General features: G+C 61.3%; 2 protein-coding genes across 4 annotated transcripts in view; one reads left to right on the top strand and one right to left on the bottom strand.

Moving 5' to 3' along the window:
• DYNLL2 (dynein light chain LC8-type 2) overlaps positions 1-14,432 on the bottom strand; it is a 250,316-nt gene that overhangs the window by 69,122 nt on the left and 166,762 nt on the right. The gene's annotated exons all lie outside the window — the stretch shown is intronic.
• The window catches only part of CUEDC1 (CUE domain containing 1), a 22,674-nt gene extending 8,242 nt beyond the window's left edge, over positions 1-14,432 (top strand). For 2 of the 3 annotated variants that reach the window (XM_075771472.1, XM_075771473.1), the window contains exons 2-11: positions 5,444-5,922; positions 6,469-6,596; positions 7,478-7,604; positions 8,792-8,975; positions 10,233-10,316; positions 11,319-11,408; positions 12,458-12,551; positions 12,760-12,818; positions 13,443-13,544; positions 13,778-14,432. In XM_075771472.1, the coding sequence (XP_075627587.1) occupies positions 5,632-5,922; positions 6,469-6,596; positions 7,478-7,604; positions 8,792-8,975; positions 10,233-10,316; positions 11,319-11,408; positions 12,458-12,551; positions 12,760-12,818; positions 13,443-13,510 (1,125 nt within the window). In that variant the 5' untranslated portion in view covers positions 5,444-5,631 and the 3' untranslated portion in view covers positions 13,511-13,544; positions 13,778-14,432. The remainder of the gene's footprint in view (positions 1-5,443; positions 5,923-6,468; positions 6,597-7,477; positions 7,605-8,791; positions 8,976-10,232; positions 10,317-11,318; positions 11,409-12,457; positions 12,552-12,759; positions 12,819-13,442; positions 13,545-13,777) is intronic. The other variant, XM_075771471.1, reaches the window with a different exon arrangement.

Raw genomic sequence — 14,432 nt, 5'->3', positions numbered from 1 at the left:
ACCCCCTGGGGCCGGGCAGCCCCTTTGCAGCCCTGCACATCCCGCTGCATCCCGGCACTCCGTCCGGGAGGATGGCATGGCCAGCCGCAGCTGGGCATCCGCCGCTTCTTCTCTTAAATGTTGTTATCGTGCCTTTCGGAGCGCAGGTCTGGCCGCAGGCTCCCCAGTAAAGCCGTCAGGTGAGAACGCGCTGGCGGTAACGCTGCCGATGCCCGGCGTCGGGACCAGAATCGCCCCACGGCTCTCCCTGGTCCCCTCTCGGCGGCTGCTCTGGCTTTGAACGCTGTTCTCTCAGCCAGGAGGGGAATTTCGTTTTGCAGAGAGGTACGTGCTGCGCAGGTTCTCGAACAGGGCTTACTTCTGCTCTCCTCCCTGATTGCTTTTTTACTTTGAAAAGGGCTTAAACCCAGCCATTTTAATACTGGTAGAACAAGCATTAAAGGGGATCCTCAGGTGCTTATTTGTTTCTGTGAAAAGGGATTTGCAGTTTCGCCAGGCTGCTGGCCCGGGAGGTGTGCATGCGCATCCCCGGCGGCGGGCAGAAAGGCGACGGAGGGGATTTTGGAGAGTCTGACAGAGCCCCATCCTGCACAGCATCCTCAGGGTCTGCTCTGCCTTTCAGTTTGCTGGTAGACACTACTGTAATTTTCGTTCCCGATCACTTTTCATCCCAATTTCAATCCTGTTATACCTGCAGCCACCACGCTGTCAGGTTCCCGGACTTCTCGTTGCTGTATCGAGCAATCCCTTTGCAGGGGCCTGGCTGCGAATCTGCGCTGGCCAAAGCCGTTATTTCTGGTTTAACATCCCTAGTTTTGAGACTTCCTCCAAGAGCCTTCCCTCCAGAAGCCGGGGCACTGGCAGGCCTTGTCTCTAGATAATCCCGTGCATGGAAATGCCTTCTGCATTTCTGCTCTGATCTACAAATGCAGCGTGGCAAGGGAAGGGGGAAAAGGGCTGGGCTGGTTTAGCAGCGTTTGAGCAATCCCGTCTGTTGTCTGAGCTGCAGCAGACACTGGGGAAGGGAATATTCGCGTTTGCACTTGGTGCTAAGGCTCTTCCCTGAGCCGCAAGGGCTGCGAGCGATCAGTCCCAGTGCTTTTACAGCTGTTCGCTCCTCCGTTCGGGCTGCGCTGCTCTCAGAGCTGAGCAACTGTTGTTTCCAGCATGACGTTACCGGTTCGACCAACCCCCGGGATTATCCAGCTGCTCGCCTGCACTTCCCGGATGGCCGACGGCCGAGCCGCAGGCAGCCTCGTCCGTGCCTTGCACCGTGCTTGCTCCTGGCTGGAGCTGACCCGAAGCGCCCGCAGCCTCTTGGGCTGTCCCTTGATGTGAAAAGTCCATTTCTGCGAGGTATCGGGTGCCCCGCACCCAGGGCTGGGTGAAAACCAGCTTTGTAGAGGCGGGATGCCGTCTGGCACAGGAGGACGTGCTCCCCCAGGCTGTGATTGCCTTATCTGCTCCCTGACGAACGTAATTAAGGGTTTCTCTGCGGCTGTGAGGTCTTGTTCTTGGCTCTGGCTCAGGTGAGGGCAGATCTGAGTTGTGCAAGTCGTTAGCGGCTCTGGCAGGAGAAGAGGCAGGGTGCACCCATGGGCTTGCAGGGCTGAGCCTCCTCCCCGAAGGTCAGCTTTTCTTTGGTCTTATTTTATGTTTTTTAAGTGATGAGCTAATGGCAGGAGCCGGACCCAAAGGTGTGCCTGAGCGCAGCGTGCAGTGAGAAAGCAACCGTGGACGTGTGCGGGAGAGCACCCCATGCCACCCTGCCTAGGCGGTGATGGCAAAACCTGCGTGGGTGTTTTCTGTGCTAGCCCCGGTCCCCGAGCGCGGAGCTGCTCCGGCGCGAGCGGCTGTGGAAGTGGCAACGGGGAAACCTTTCCTGCGGGTCTGGTGGCACAGCGACACGGCAGAAGGGCCGGTGCCGGCTCTGCGCCTGGTCCCCAGCCTGGCGGTGGGATGTCACCTGGCGCTTTCTCCGCAGCGCAGGTCAGTGCCGGGACAGCCACGGCTGCCGGGTGCGGAAGCGGCTCGGCAGGGAGCTGCCACCGTGTTCCCAAGGGAAGCCGGGACGGGCACTGCCCGTGCCCTGCGGCAGGGACGGGAGGTGTTACCCCGTGCTGCCGGGGCTGGTGGGGGCCGCGGGGGCAGTGCCGGTCCCACCAGGGTCCCTGCTGCCGCCTCGCTGCTCCCCGCGACCCACGGGATGGGGACGTGCGCACCCAGAGCTTGCAAAGCCTTTAAGCTCCTCCTGTGATGGACGCAACAGGAGGGCAAAGGATTATGCCTGTGCCTGGGTCGGGATGAATGAATAACAGCATTCAGGGTCCTTTTTGCGTGATAGCTGGGAGGAATTATTTTAAGGCAGGAGGAAAGTTGATCAGGAAACAGCTAAATGAGTAATCACAGCCTAATTTTGCAAACGGGGGGCATGAGGCAAAGAGAAGCCCAGCCCACGCGTGTGCTCGCACCTGAGCTGGCTGTCGGACACCCTTTCTTCTGTCCTTTCTGGGAAACGCGAATGATTTTGCTTTTCCTGGCATCTTCCCGTCCCCTCATTGACATCACAGAAATCGGGGCCCGCGGCGGGCTGAGCCCCTTCCCCGCACCAGCAGCTGGGGGTCCCGCTGCCCTCCCCACCGCCCGCCTCAAAGGGGAAGATGCCGATGCGGACAAGCAGGAATCGGGGAGGATCCTGCAAATACATCTACTGGTTCATCTTTCACATTAACTTGTGCCGAGGTTGTGACTTTCTTTTCTCTGGATTTTAACTCGTGCCGCTGTAGTGGTTTGCGTTTCTCCGGATTAGCAGCAGGACTTTAAAAAACGGGTTTAAACGCCTGCATTTGCAGCGTATCACCGCCATCAGCTCTGCCCGCAGCGGCGTTTGCCCGTGGGGCACGTGGAGCGGCCCTGGGCTGTGCCGGGGCACTGGCTGCACCTCGGTTTTGCCCAACGTGCCCTTCGTGGCAGCGTCCCGCCAGCCCCGCAGCCTCCGGGCGTATTTCAGGGGCTGGGAAGGTCCCAGCAGCGCGATCCCTCGGCGTTGTTTGAAGCCAGATGTGCAGCAGAGCCTTTTTGGCGTATAAATGTCTCGTCCCCATCCCTAATTTAGTTCATCTTCTGACCAGAAGCGTTCAGTTGCTCGGCGCGTTGCTGCGCTCAGTCACGCTATCCAGCACGGGCTGCGGTTGCGGTGACTTGACGTTGACTAACAGCGTCCCCGGCACAGAGGCGTTTGCATCGGGAGGAGCCGGTCCCTCCCCGGCGGGGCAGAGGGATTGCAGGGGGATTGCCAACGCCTGGCGCGTGGTGGGCTGGGGGCTTTCGCTCCGGTAAATGGGATTTCCCAGCCTTCGTGGTTACAGAGAAGACCTTAAATACACACTCAAAGGTCAAACGCTGGGAGACAAAGACCCCCAACCACAGGCTGTTCTTGTTACTTTATAGACCTTAGCATTTTAAATAGATCTGGGAATTTCCAAGCCCAGTTCCTGATTTTTTGGGGGGCTGATTTTACTGTTTGAGGTTTATGGGCTAGCATGGCATTGCTGAGCTAATGGTTCTCTGCAGAAGCTCTCATTTTTATATTTGGATCGTGTGTTTGCAGTGTCTCCTATATAACCTGTTTGCCCCTTGATGTCCAGGCTCTTTCCCCATCCTCTTGAGCAGCCAAATCTTTTAAGCAGCGTGTGTGCCCTGCGAATGTGTTATAACTCAATTTAATATGTGACTGAACCAGCCATGCAATATTGCAATTAAAGCATAATACCAGAGGTGCGAACAATGCCGGCTTTTTGCTATGGGTGAGTCATGATAGCAGAGGAGGAACCGAGAAGCTGTATTTATTAATTGACTCCAGCAGATTTATTTGTCCTTGGTGAATAGAGCCGGGCAGGGCTGTCGGAATTGTTCCTGCTCCGCTGGCACAACGCTGCTCCGCGCCTGGCTCCTGACGAGCAGGAGCCGATCCCGGGGACAGAGGACCACTGCGAGGATGGAGACGGTTCTGGGCTGAGTGATCTGTTAAATGCTTTTTGTTAATGAGCGTGGAGCGAGCTGGGGGTTCCTCGAAATGGCCCCTCGAGCCAGCAGTGAACCGCCTCCTGCTTTGCCGCCGGTCCCGTCCTGCGGGACGAGTGAATGGCTCGGGGGAGGTGGGATCCCTGCGGGGCCATCGGTGCGTCCTGGGGTCCCCAGCTGCCTTTCCCGCCTGGAATGGTCTGTTTGCAGCACAGCCACCCCGTGCCCCCTGGGAGCATCGGCTGGAGGGCCCCGTGGCACCGTACTCAGCCCAGGGACCGCCGCCCGGAGCCGGGGTGCAGGCTCTGGCCGGGTGCCGGTGTTTGCGGGGGGCTGCCGTTCGGGCTCACTCGCGGGGCTCGGCGGCACGCTTGGTGCATCTGATGGTGACTGCATCCAGGATTACAAAAAAGCCAGGGAGGGAAGGTGGAGCAGGAGTCATCCTCCCATCCTCCGGAGGTGTCAGCAGTTCCTCTGGGTCCTGAGCCAGAGCAGGGCTGTCCCTGGGCACAAACCCGGGGTTAACCAGCGTTGCAGGAGGGGTTAACCGGGGTTAACCTCCTCCCAGGGTTTGCGCTGAGTTTCCCAGGTTTTGCAAGCGCGTTTTGCTCTTGGCAGCCTCTGGAAGCCCCTTGGAGCAGCTCGGGGCTGCGAGCCGGCGCGGTGGCCGAGGCCGGGCGATGCTGGGGACGTGGCTGTCGGAGCCGACCTGGCTGCGGGCAGCCGAGAGCCCGGGTGACCTTCAGAGGTGACTGCTCCGCTTAATGGCTTTGAGTCTGATTATACCCTAAGAAATGTGCTTGGCACGTTCTTCCGAATTAAATACCATTTTAGGGACAGTTGTCTTGAACTCTCTGCCTGCCGCTTAGGAACAAGCCTTTGAAAATGATATTACAGATCAAAAGTGTTCCTGGGGTAATTCTGTTTCAACAGTGGAGTTAATCCAGAACTGAGTTTGGCCCTGCATTTCCAAATGAGAAGCGGTAGCTGTATAATCTGTTTATGGTTTTAAAGTGAATGTTAATCTTGGATTTGGTGGCTTTTCCCAAGGGTCGATTTGCCGTGCTGCAGAGTATTTTAGCCCCTTGCTCTGAAACTCTCTGAGCCGACTCCATTTTTTATTTTAAAGAGAGAATTTACTGTGTTTATAAATACATGTGAAACCTGGAAATGTTAAACCTGGGGAGCCCTCGGTGGTGGAAGCAATGGCATTTTTCTTCCCTGGCATTTTGTTTGTACGGCACCTGGCACAGCACTTCCGAGCTCTGGCGTGCCGCCTCGCTGCAGCGATGGGACGGTCCCACGAGGACGTGGTCGGATGGGTCGAATTGAACGGAATTTCCCCTGCTGAGACAGGGATCTCGTGGTAGCCCTGGGCACCCTGTCCCACGGGTGACTTTCTCTCTTCTCCCCTCCGCAGGTGGGAGGATGCTGCAGCGTGCCGGGGGCTGACGCGCGGTGCCGCCGGCCGCGGGGAGTGGGACCCCCGCAGCCCGCCCATGCTCCCCGCCGGCTGCCGGGGCAGCGCCCCGTGACGAGCGGCGGTGGGCGCCCGCCTTGCCGCGGCCGGGACCGCAGCCGCCTTGTCCTCGTGCCAGCCGCCCCACCATGACGAGCCTCTTCCGTCGGAGCAGCAGCAACGGCAGCTCGCGCGGTGGCTCCTCCGCCCAGGAGCTCAACAACAGCCGCCCCGCCAGGCAGGTCCGCCGGCTGGAGTTCAACCAGGCCATGGAGGACTTCAAGACCATGTTCCCCAGCATGGACTACGACATCATCGAGTGTGTCTTGAGGGCCAACAACGGCGCCGTGGACGCCACCATCGACCAGCTCCTGCAGATGAACCTGGACAGCAGCGGCTGCGATGACAGCTCGGACTCAGAGGACAGCATCCCCCCCGAGGTAACCCCTGCCAGTGCTCCCCGGCATGCGGCTATGGGTGGGGGTCCCCTGCCTGCGCTCCTGGCTGCCACGGCGGGCTCATCACGACTGGGCAGCTCAGTCTCATCCTGCCTCGTTTCTGCCCGGGCACGGTGCTACTCGGCTGCTGCAGGCGGGCAGAGATTTGAGTGTTGGATTCGGCTGACATGGAGCGTGCAGCCTGGCTGGTTTGTCTTGGGCAGCGCTTGATGCTCAAGCCAAAGCACTCTCCTCCTTCCCTCCCACCCCAAAACCCAAAAGAGCCCCTTCTGCTGCTGTCAGAGGGCCCCCCAAGGCAGGGATAGGCTCACCCACCTGAAATGCGGTGCCTCGTCCCTCGAGAGCAGCACCTCCAAACCCTGCCAAAAGCCCCCCCGGTGCAGGGGGACCTGTGCCGGGAGGTTGCCCCCCTCATCTCTGCGGCGGTGTTCAGCCGGTCCCATTCCCGCTTTGCTGCCACGCGTGGGGGCCCAGCCCGGCGGGGAGCATTTCCCCGGCTCACCCTCACCCCATCCTCTCGCCCTGCAGATCTTGGAGCGGACCCTGGAGCCGGACAGCTCGGATGAGGAGCCCCCTCCCGTCTACTCCCCTCCTGCCTACGAGAGCCAGGCGTTCGGCAGCCGCTACCCCCGCGCGCCGCCCACCCCGCCGCCCCGGTGAGCCCCCAGCCCCGCACTGCGGCAGCACCAGGCCTTCTGCTCGTGGTGGCCAGCAAAGCACCCTGTGCCCGGCGGGTCTTCCTGTGCGTTCGCTGGCCCCGGCAAGGGGCATCTGGCATCCGTTTGCTCGGGCTGGCTGAGCCGCAGCCAAGGGAGATGAATGAAGCTCACAGCTGGCTAAAAAATCCCTGCGAGGCCTTAAAAAGTGAACAGCTGAAGGGCCCGGAAAGCCACTCTGGCAGCCTGTGGAATGGCAAAAATCAGCTACCAGAGGCGGGGAGCACTTGCCCGCGCTCGAAAAACACCAGGTGCTGGGCAGCCACGGCCCTGCGCGTCGTGGCACTCGGCACCAGAGGTCTCGGGGCGGTTTGACGTGCTGCCGCCGGGTTGCTGAATCTCGGGGGTCTCTGGCGCTGCAGGGTTTGGGCTCTGCCCCGGCAGCACCGCCTCAGCTGTAGGCTTGGGGCTTGCGGGAAAGCAAGTGTCGGTGCCTCCGGAGGTGCTGCCGGCTGTGCAGGCTGGGTGTGACATCTGGTGAGAGACGTTCACCAGCTTTGTAAGCAAAATCCTGCAGTGCTACGGCTGTTTTCTGGGAGTCTGGGCAAAACGGGGAGGAGAAGGGAAATCCAGCCTGTCCACTTGTGGGGCAAGGCTTGAAAAGCAGCTCCCCAAAATTTCAGAGTGGCGAGGAAAGCCTTTGGCTCTCCAGAGCTAATGCTCACACTGCGGGTCTGGGAGGCGTGCTGTGGTTCCTTGGCTCCTCGGCCCGCTGGCAGAGCTGGGCAGGGGGGTTGCTGGCCCGGCCCTGTGTCCCGCTGCCGCGGCAGACATCGGTGGGTTTCTCTATCACCAAAGACGCTGTCTGTGCTCGCCCACAGGACGGATGTGCCGGGGCCCGGCAGCACCCTGGCGCCCGGGCGGTACAGGAACTGGAACCCGCCACTCCTGGGCAACCTCCCCGAGGACTTCCTCCGCATCCTGCCCCAGCAGACCGCTGGCACACAGGTGAGGCTCGCCGCCCCTTCCAGGGCTCCACGGTGTGGCATGGAGCACCAAACCCAGTCCTCAGCCACCCTGAGCTTGCGGTGTCAGCGCTCAGAAAGCTCACGGAGTCACAAGGGGTTGCGGGTGCCTTTCTGCCCACATAGGGCAAGGAGCGCCCCGTGGGGAATGAGCAGCCCCAGCACAGACCGTGCTGGGCACCCAGCTCAGCTCCGGGCACGCCGCATCCCCGGGGTGTCCTTCAGCCCCTTTGCTCCCACAGGAGCCAGAGCCCTCCTGGCACGGTGAGGGGCTGGGGGTGCTGCAGGCACCCTGCCTTCCCCGTGCATCGGCTCCTACCTCCCTTTTTGGCTCCAAAGGCAGCCTGCCACGTTTTCATAAATGATTGTCCTGGAAGTTGAGCTTCGTGGGTTATATTACCTTTCTGGGAATAGGAACGTGCCAATTCATTTGGGCTCAGGGGGAGGAGAGGAGCAGCTGCCCTTTTCTTTCCCTGGTAATTGTGTGCTTTTTCTTTTTATGGCGCTCTGAGAGCAGCTACAAATCAGATAAATACTGTAGGCGAGGATGAGGTTGCGGCTGTATGGCATGGCTCTGCTGCTCCCCAGGTGCGACTGCACCGGGAGCCGGGGGAGAGCGTGAGGTGCCTCGCACAGGGACGGTTGTCAGCAGGAAATTGTGGTCTCTGCTTTTTAGATAGGGGGAAATAAGAGCAGCGATGCTGACCACGATCCTTCTCCCTCACCTCCGCACCAGGTTCTGTCTTGGCTCAACCCCACGGTTTTAAGTTAAAAATCTTTGCAAGTCTGTGCTCTGCAAAGTTGCTGAGGCATCGGTTGCTCCCCGTCCCCACGTGGGATGTCGGTCCCTTCCTGCCTCTGCCCGTCTCCCTTCCCGCGGGGTGGAGGTGGCGGTGCCCTGTCCCCGTGTCCCCTTTGCAGCAGCACCGTCCCAAGCACAGCCCGGCCGAGGGGGACGTTGCCCCAGGCTGTCGCGCACAGGGTGTAGGATGGAGGGACCCCGCTGGGGAGCAGCAGGTGATGGCTGCTTGGGGCTGGGGGTGCAGCGGCGTAATGGAGGAGCAAAAGGTTGAGCTCAGCCCAAGGCGCTGCCGCAAGGAGCCTCCTGCACGTGCCTGCGCGGGCACCGAGACCACTGACCAACCTCTGCCATGTTTGCCTCCTGGCCAGGGCTCCCACGGCTGCCGGCAGCCCGCGCTGCGGGGGCTCACCCCGCGGGGCCAGGGCTCCCTGGAGCAGGAGCGGCGGTGGAAGCAGTACCTGGAGGACGAGCGGATCGCACTCTTCCTGCAGAATGAAGAGTTCATGAAGGAGCTCCAGAGGAACCGGGATTTCCTCCTCGCCCTGGAGAGAGGTGAGAAGCACCTTCCGAAACATCTGCCTCTGCTTTTTGGGTGTGTGCCTCCCCCTGTGATGCTGGCTCCCGGCAGCGCTGCCCTGCCTGTGGCGTTGTGGCTCGTGCCGAAGCAGAGCCAGCGCAGGATGCGGCCAGGCTGGTGGTGGGTGGTCCGACCTGCTGACACCGGGCAGTGGGCTGCTCCCCAGGCTCCTGCTCCTGGTGCTCAGCCGCCTGCCACGAGGCTCTCCTCCCCCTGCCTGCCTCTCTGCGGTGTCTCTGGCAAAGCCCAGCAAAATCCCTAGCAGGGAGCCTTGGAAATGTCCTCTGAGCCCAGCCTGGCCAGTGTGCCCCCCCCCGGCTGTGTGCCCTCCCCAGGCACTGGCAGGACCCGAACTGGAGAGCAGTTCTGCCATGATTGCTCCTTCCCTGTCACCACGCTCTTTCCCGGCGAGCCGGCAGCTCGCCTGGCGCCGTGGGGAAGGCTCAGGGGTGTTTGTGGTTTTGCTGCCGCTGAGCAAAGAGCTGCCCTTCCCCTCCCTCACACTGCCCGCCGGCCATCTCCCTCAGAGGTCTTGCTGCCAGGACCCCGCAAACCACCAGTGTCCTCGCTGCTGGGCTCGGCCCTGGCCGCCGCGGCTGGAAAACCACCGGCGCGCTTGTGGCGTGCTCGCAGTTCCTCTATGGTGGTGAGAGGAGCTCTCCCACCTGCTGCTGCGGCCTCCCACCGAAGCGCTTGTGGTCGCCATGCTGAGGCGAAGGGCCCAGCGCCGGAGCAGTGAAGGTGCTGGGCGAGAGGCCGCCTTCCTCCTGTGCTCGGCCCTGGCCCTGCTGCTGCCGTGCCGAGCCCCCCTGGGGGCAGAGGACAGGATCCTCATTCCCGAGCTGTCGCAGGGGAGAGGTTTGTTGTCCCTGGAGCACGGCAGAGGCCAGAAGCACGTCCCTGAGGAGGAGCACATCTCTGGAGAGCTTTTATAGCTCTTTGGTAGATCGTTTCTACCCGGAGCATGGCACATCTTGTCCCACGGCAGGATGTGCTTTGGCAGGGGGTGCTTCCCTGTTAGCTTGGGGCTGCAGCCCGGCTGTGCAGAAACTCCCTTGCTGGGCTGGGTCAGGCCATTCCGTGGCGGCTGAGCTGCTGTGGGATGCTGGGAAGCCCGAGCTCCCTCCCTTGCTGTCAGCCTGTCCCTCCGCAGCCGTGGGGACCGTGAGAGGAGCCGCGTGCACTGCCTCGGGGGTCTGATCGAGCGGGGCACCGGGCTTTTTGTTTTTCAGATCGATTGAAATACGAGTCAAAAAAATCTAAGTCGACCAGTGTTGCTGTCAGCAGCGACTTTGGCTTGTCCTCCGTAATACCAGGTAACTTTGAAGATGCAGGTGAGCAGCTCCTGTGTTCCCAGCCCTCTGCCGCTGCTGGCTGCCCGGCTGCCTCCCCGGCGGCTGGGGGGGGAGGAAACTGGCTGATCCCTCCCTGCTGCCCCCCCCCGCGCCGGAGAGGAGCTGGTGGGTGATGGGGATGGGTGCTGCTGCCCTCCCCCCGTGGAGGTGCTCCTGCATCCTGTCTCCATCCATCCCTGCGGGTGAGAGCTGGGATCCAGTTCCCAGGGGAGACAAAGCCGGGGCAGAGGATTGTGCCTGGGAGGCATAATGACCGTTCCGGGTAATCCTGATTAACCTCGGGGAGTGGAGCAGCTGCCCGGGTTCAGAATTAGAGCTGGTGTCTGTCCATGTCCCCGTGTGGGAGCGGGCAAGACGCAGTGGCTGGGCAGCGTGGCGGAGCTCCGGCTGGGCATGTGGTGCTTCGAGGGCACCCAGACCTGGGGAAGGGGCACGGGCCGAGGGCAGGGGCACAAGGACGTGGCTGTTGGGGTCTCTGATCCACCTGACCCAGTCGCTGGGATGCCCGAACTTCTGCTCCTGATCCGGTGGCCCTGCTGTCCCGGATACTGAGCACGGGCACGATCTGATACCCAGAGTACAGTTAGTGCCCGGGGTAATTTGGGGGTACTGTCCCTGGAGCAGCACAGAGGGAGGCTGCCCGCTCTGCAGCGGTGCTGCGGGGGGGACTGAGCTGCCGCTCGCCCCATGTCCGCTCACAGGCGGCTCAAGGTGAGCAGCCCCGTGGGGCTGAGGCTGTGCTGCCAGCCCACGTCCCTGTACCCGTGGTCTCAGGGGTTATTTCTGCAGAGGGTCTTTGTCCAGAGCCAGCCCCCACGTGCCGGTGCCCTCGTCCTGCCTGCTCTTGCTCAGCTCTGCTCATGACAGGGCTGCTCTTCGCTAGCGCAGAAATTGGGTCATGGAAACGATTTGTCTCAGCCTCGCCGCGCACGCACTCCCGGTGACCAGATGTTTGCCTTCCAGGTGACGTAGCCCCCTCTGTAACCAGCGAGGCCGGCGGTGCTGTGTCTGACGATGCCTTATTCAGAGACAAATTGAAACACATGGGAAAATGTGAGTCGGTGTGCAGGCTCTGCGTTGGCAGCGGGATGCCGGCGAGGGCTGGAGGGGTGGTGGGAGCGGAGCGGGCAGGGGAAGAGCCGGCAGCATTGCTCGGCGCTCCTCGCTCACGCAGCGTGTCCGCTCTGTGTGCGCGTGCCTGTGCGCGCACCTCAGCCGGCAAACGCGTGTCTGCTAGCACGCGTGCCAGGGGGTTTCTCGTCACCTCTCTCGGCAGCTGGGCACACGCATCCCCGTTACCCCAGGAGTCACACAGAGGGCTGGCACGCTGGCAGGCGAGGCCTGGGCCGCTGCACGCTGCGGTGGCAGGTTGTGCTCTGACGGTGCTCAGCCCCGGCAGCGGTGCTTTGGGGTTGAGTTTCTGTCTGCACTTCACAGTCCTGGGCTGGCGCGTCCCTGCCCTGCGGTGCTCTCCTCACCAGCAGCAGGGAGCTCCTGTGCCGCCCGCCGGGGCTGGGTACCAGCAGGACGGACAGGAGATGCAGACCTGGGTCCCAGTGTCCCGGCTCTGCGCTGTCCCTGTGCCCCTGGTGCACGGGTGGGTTGTGGTGTGAGTCGAGGATGCAGGCGGTGTTGGGGAATAGAGGAATTTCTGAGCAGGGTTTGTGTGAATCCCAGAAAAGCAAGCAGAGGGTTTGCTTTAACTCTCCCTTTCCAATCCCTTCCTCTTAGCAAGTCGCAGCCCGCTTCTCCCGTCACAAAACAGACCGAGGTCTTTGGGCAGTTTGAGTGGGGCTGCAGCCAGCCGAGACAGCAGGGAGGTGCGGGTCAGTCGTGGGTAGGGAAGGTCATGAAAATCCCACCGAAAGGGTAAAAACGTCAGCCCCCCACCAGGGACCAGCGTGTCCCTGTTGGTCGCAGGACCCGGCTCTCCGAGCCTGGCAGCGCTGTGTGGCCCCGGTGTTTCCAGGCAAACCCGGGGTACTGGCGTTGGGGCGCGGGTGGCTCTCGCACCGCTGGCCCTGGCCGTCTCCTCCCCACCGCCCATGGCAGCTTTGGGAAGGGTTCTGGGGTGAGACCCTCACTCGGCTGCTTCCTTCCAGCCACGCGCAAGAAGCTGTTTGAACTTGCCAGAGCCTTCTCCGAGAAGACGAAGATGAGGAAATCGAAAAGAAAACACTTGTTGAAGCACCAGGTGTATCCTAAGAGGGGCTGGGGGCTGCGGGGGGGGTGCGGGGCTGTCGGAGCAGCCTTGCTTGGGTGCTCCTGGGGACCCCCCAGGGCCGTGGTCTGGCTGGAGCCTCCCGACCGCCTCTCGCGGCTGGGCCGTGGGCTGGGAAGGGCGATTGGGGTACCACGGCCATGTCCTGGCCCCACAACCGGTTTTCCTTAGCGGAGGGCACAGGATGGGGACGGCAGCTTCCACAGCAAATCTTCTCGACGACGTCGAAGGACACTCGTGCGGTAAGAAACGCCGTGCCGTGCCGTGCCATGCCATGTGCGCTGTGCTCAGCAGGGTTACCTGGGGTCCCACGGTGCCCGGCCCCGTCCCGCCCTGCGCCATCGTCCTGCTGGAGTGGGCTCCCGTGGGGCTGTGCTGGGACATGGCCACCCAGGGAACGGGCTCGCCCCTGGTCCCACGTGGCTCTCCTGTGAGAGGATCTCTTTTGGGGAGTCGCGGGGGCTTGCAGCCGGGATGGGCAGCCCTGTGGGACGTGTAGCTCGGGGTCGGGGCACGGTCCTGGCAAATCTGTCATCAGCCAGCTTTGCACAGAGGTGGGTCTTGGCAGTGGGTTTTGTGCCAGCCCCGACCACCCCCGCGCTGGCTCAGGCGTGACTACGTCGCAGAAACGTCCCTGTGGGCCAAAACCTCCGTTCAGTGTTCTCAGGCGTGTTTTGGCAGAGTCCCCGTGTCCCAGTCCCTGGGTATTGTCTGTCTGGGCAAGGAAATCCCTGTCCCGGGGCAGGGGCCAGGCGTCCTCTGCGCTGCGGCACCTCGCTGGGGCTGGGACCACGGTGCGGTGGCCGGTGTACCAGCCTGGAAGCGGCTGCAGCCCCCGACAGCCCCCACCTGCCTCTGCCTTTCAGATGAAGACTTCCAAGCACGGAGGCATCAGCTCCGGGAGGAGGAGGAGATGCCGAAGGAAGGGCAGTAAATGGTGAGAGGCACCTGGGGACGTACGCTGCCCGGTGAGCCCGCAAACGGCCCTGTCCGTCCGTCCGTCCTGGCTGGAGGGGGCAGCCGGGTGCTCTGGGTCAGGTCCAGAGCGAGTCCGGGGGGGGGACGAGCCCCAGTAGCAGCCGTGGGGGCCATGGCTGGTAACGGCCCGGGTGCCAGAATGGGCTGGTGCCGGTGCTGGCCATGGTGTGGCTGAGGCTGAGCACACGCCGTTCTCCTTCCCTTCCCTTGTCCTCCCCTCCAGGTCCCAGCGCTGGGGTTTATTGCTGGCACACAACGTGCACAAGGCTTCATGAGAAGATGGCTGAAAAAGGAAAAAAACCACCCAACAAATAACCCAGTTTTTTGGCTGTTCCCCCTCTGCTGTTGTACTCCTCTGAAGTACAAGTGTTGAAGTGAGGCACAATGTTTTCTTACCAGCGGTTTGAAAACAACTTCTCCTATCTAGCAAATCAGCCAAAAAGCAAAAAAAAAAAAAAAAAAAGGAAAAAAAAAAAGTTGGCAGCTGATGTGGGCTGCTGCTGCGGAGCCAGTGGGGCTCAGCCTTGGGAGGAGCAGCGTCCCGCCTGCTCTCTCGGTCTGAGCAGCGTCGCAGGAGGAATGAAAATCAGTTGTACTAACGAGGATGCATTCACATGTGGGATCTGCTTGGCCAGAGCACTCCTGAACATATCTCTGTAGCGATCTGATGTAACTTTACTCTGCGCACACAGGAAAAAAAAACAAAACACGTGAGAAGGAGAACCTAACAGCCGTTGTCTACTATTGCTAGGAGTAATGAGCAGAGATTCAGATCAGGTAATAGTCAAATAATATAAATTGTTTATAAAAGGAAAGGCCTTCTTTTCCTAGGCGTTTCACTTTGAATTAAACCTTTGCCTTCGGCATTGCTAAAACTG

The sequence above is a fragment of the Balearica regulorum genome, chromosome 19 (genome assembly GCF_011004875.1).
Source record: "Balearica regulorum gibbericeps isolate bBalReg1 chromosome 19, bBalReg1.pri, whole genome shotgun sequence".
NCBI classification, from domain to species: domain Eukaryota; kingdom Metazoa; phylum Chordata; class Aves; order Gruiformes; family Gruidae; genus Balearica; species Balearica regulorum.
Note: the sequence above shows the minus strand (reverse complement) of the source record. Positions and strands in the feature narration are given on the sequence as shown.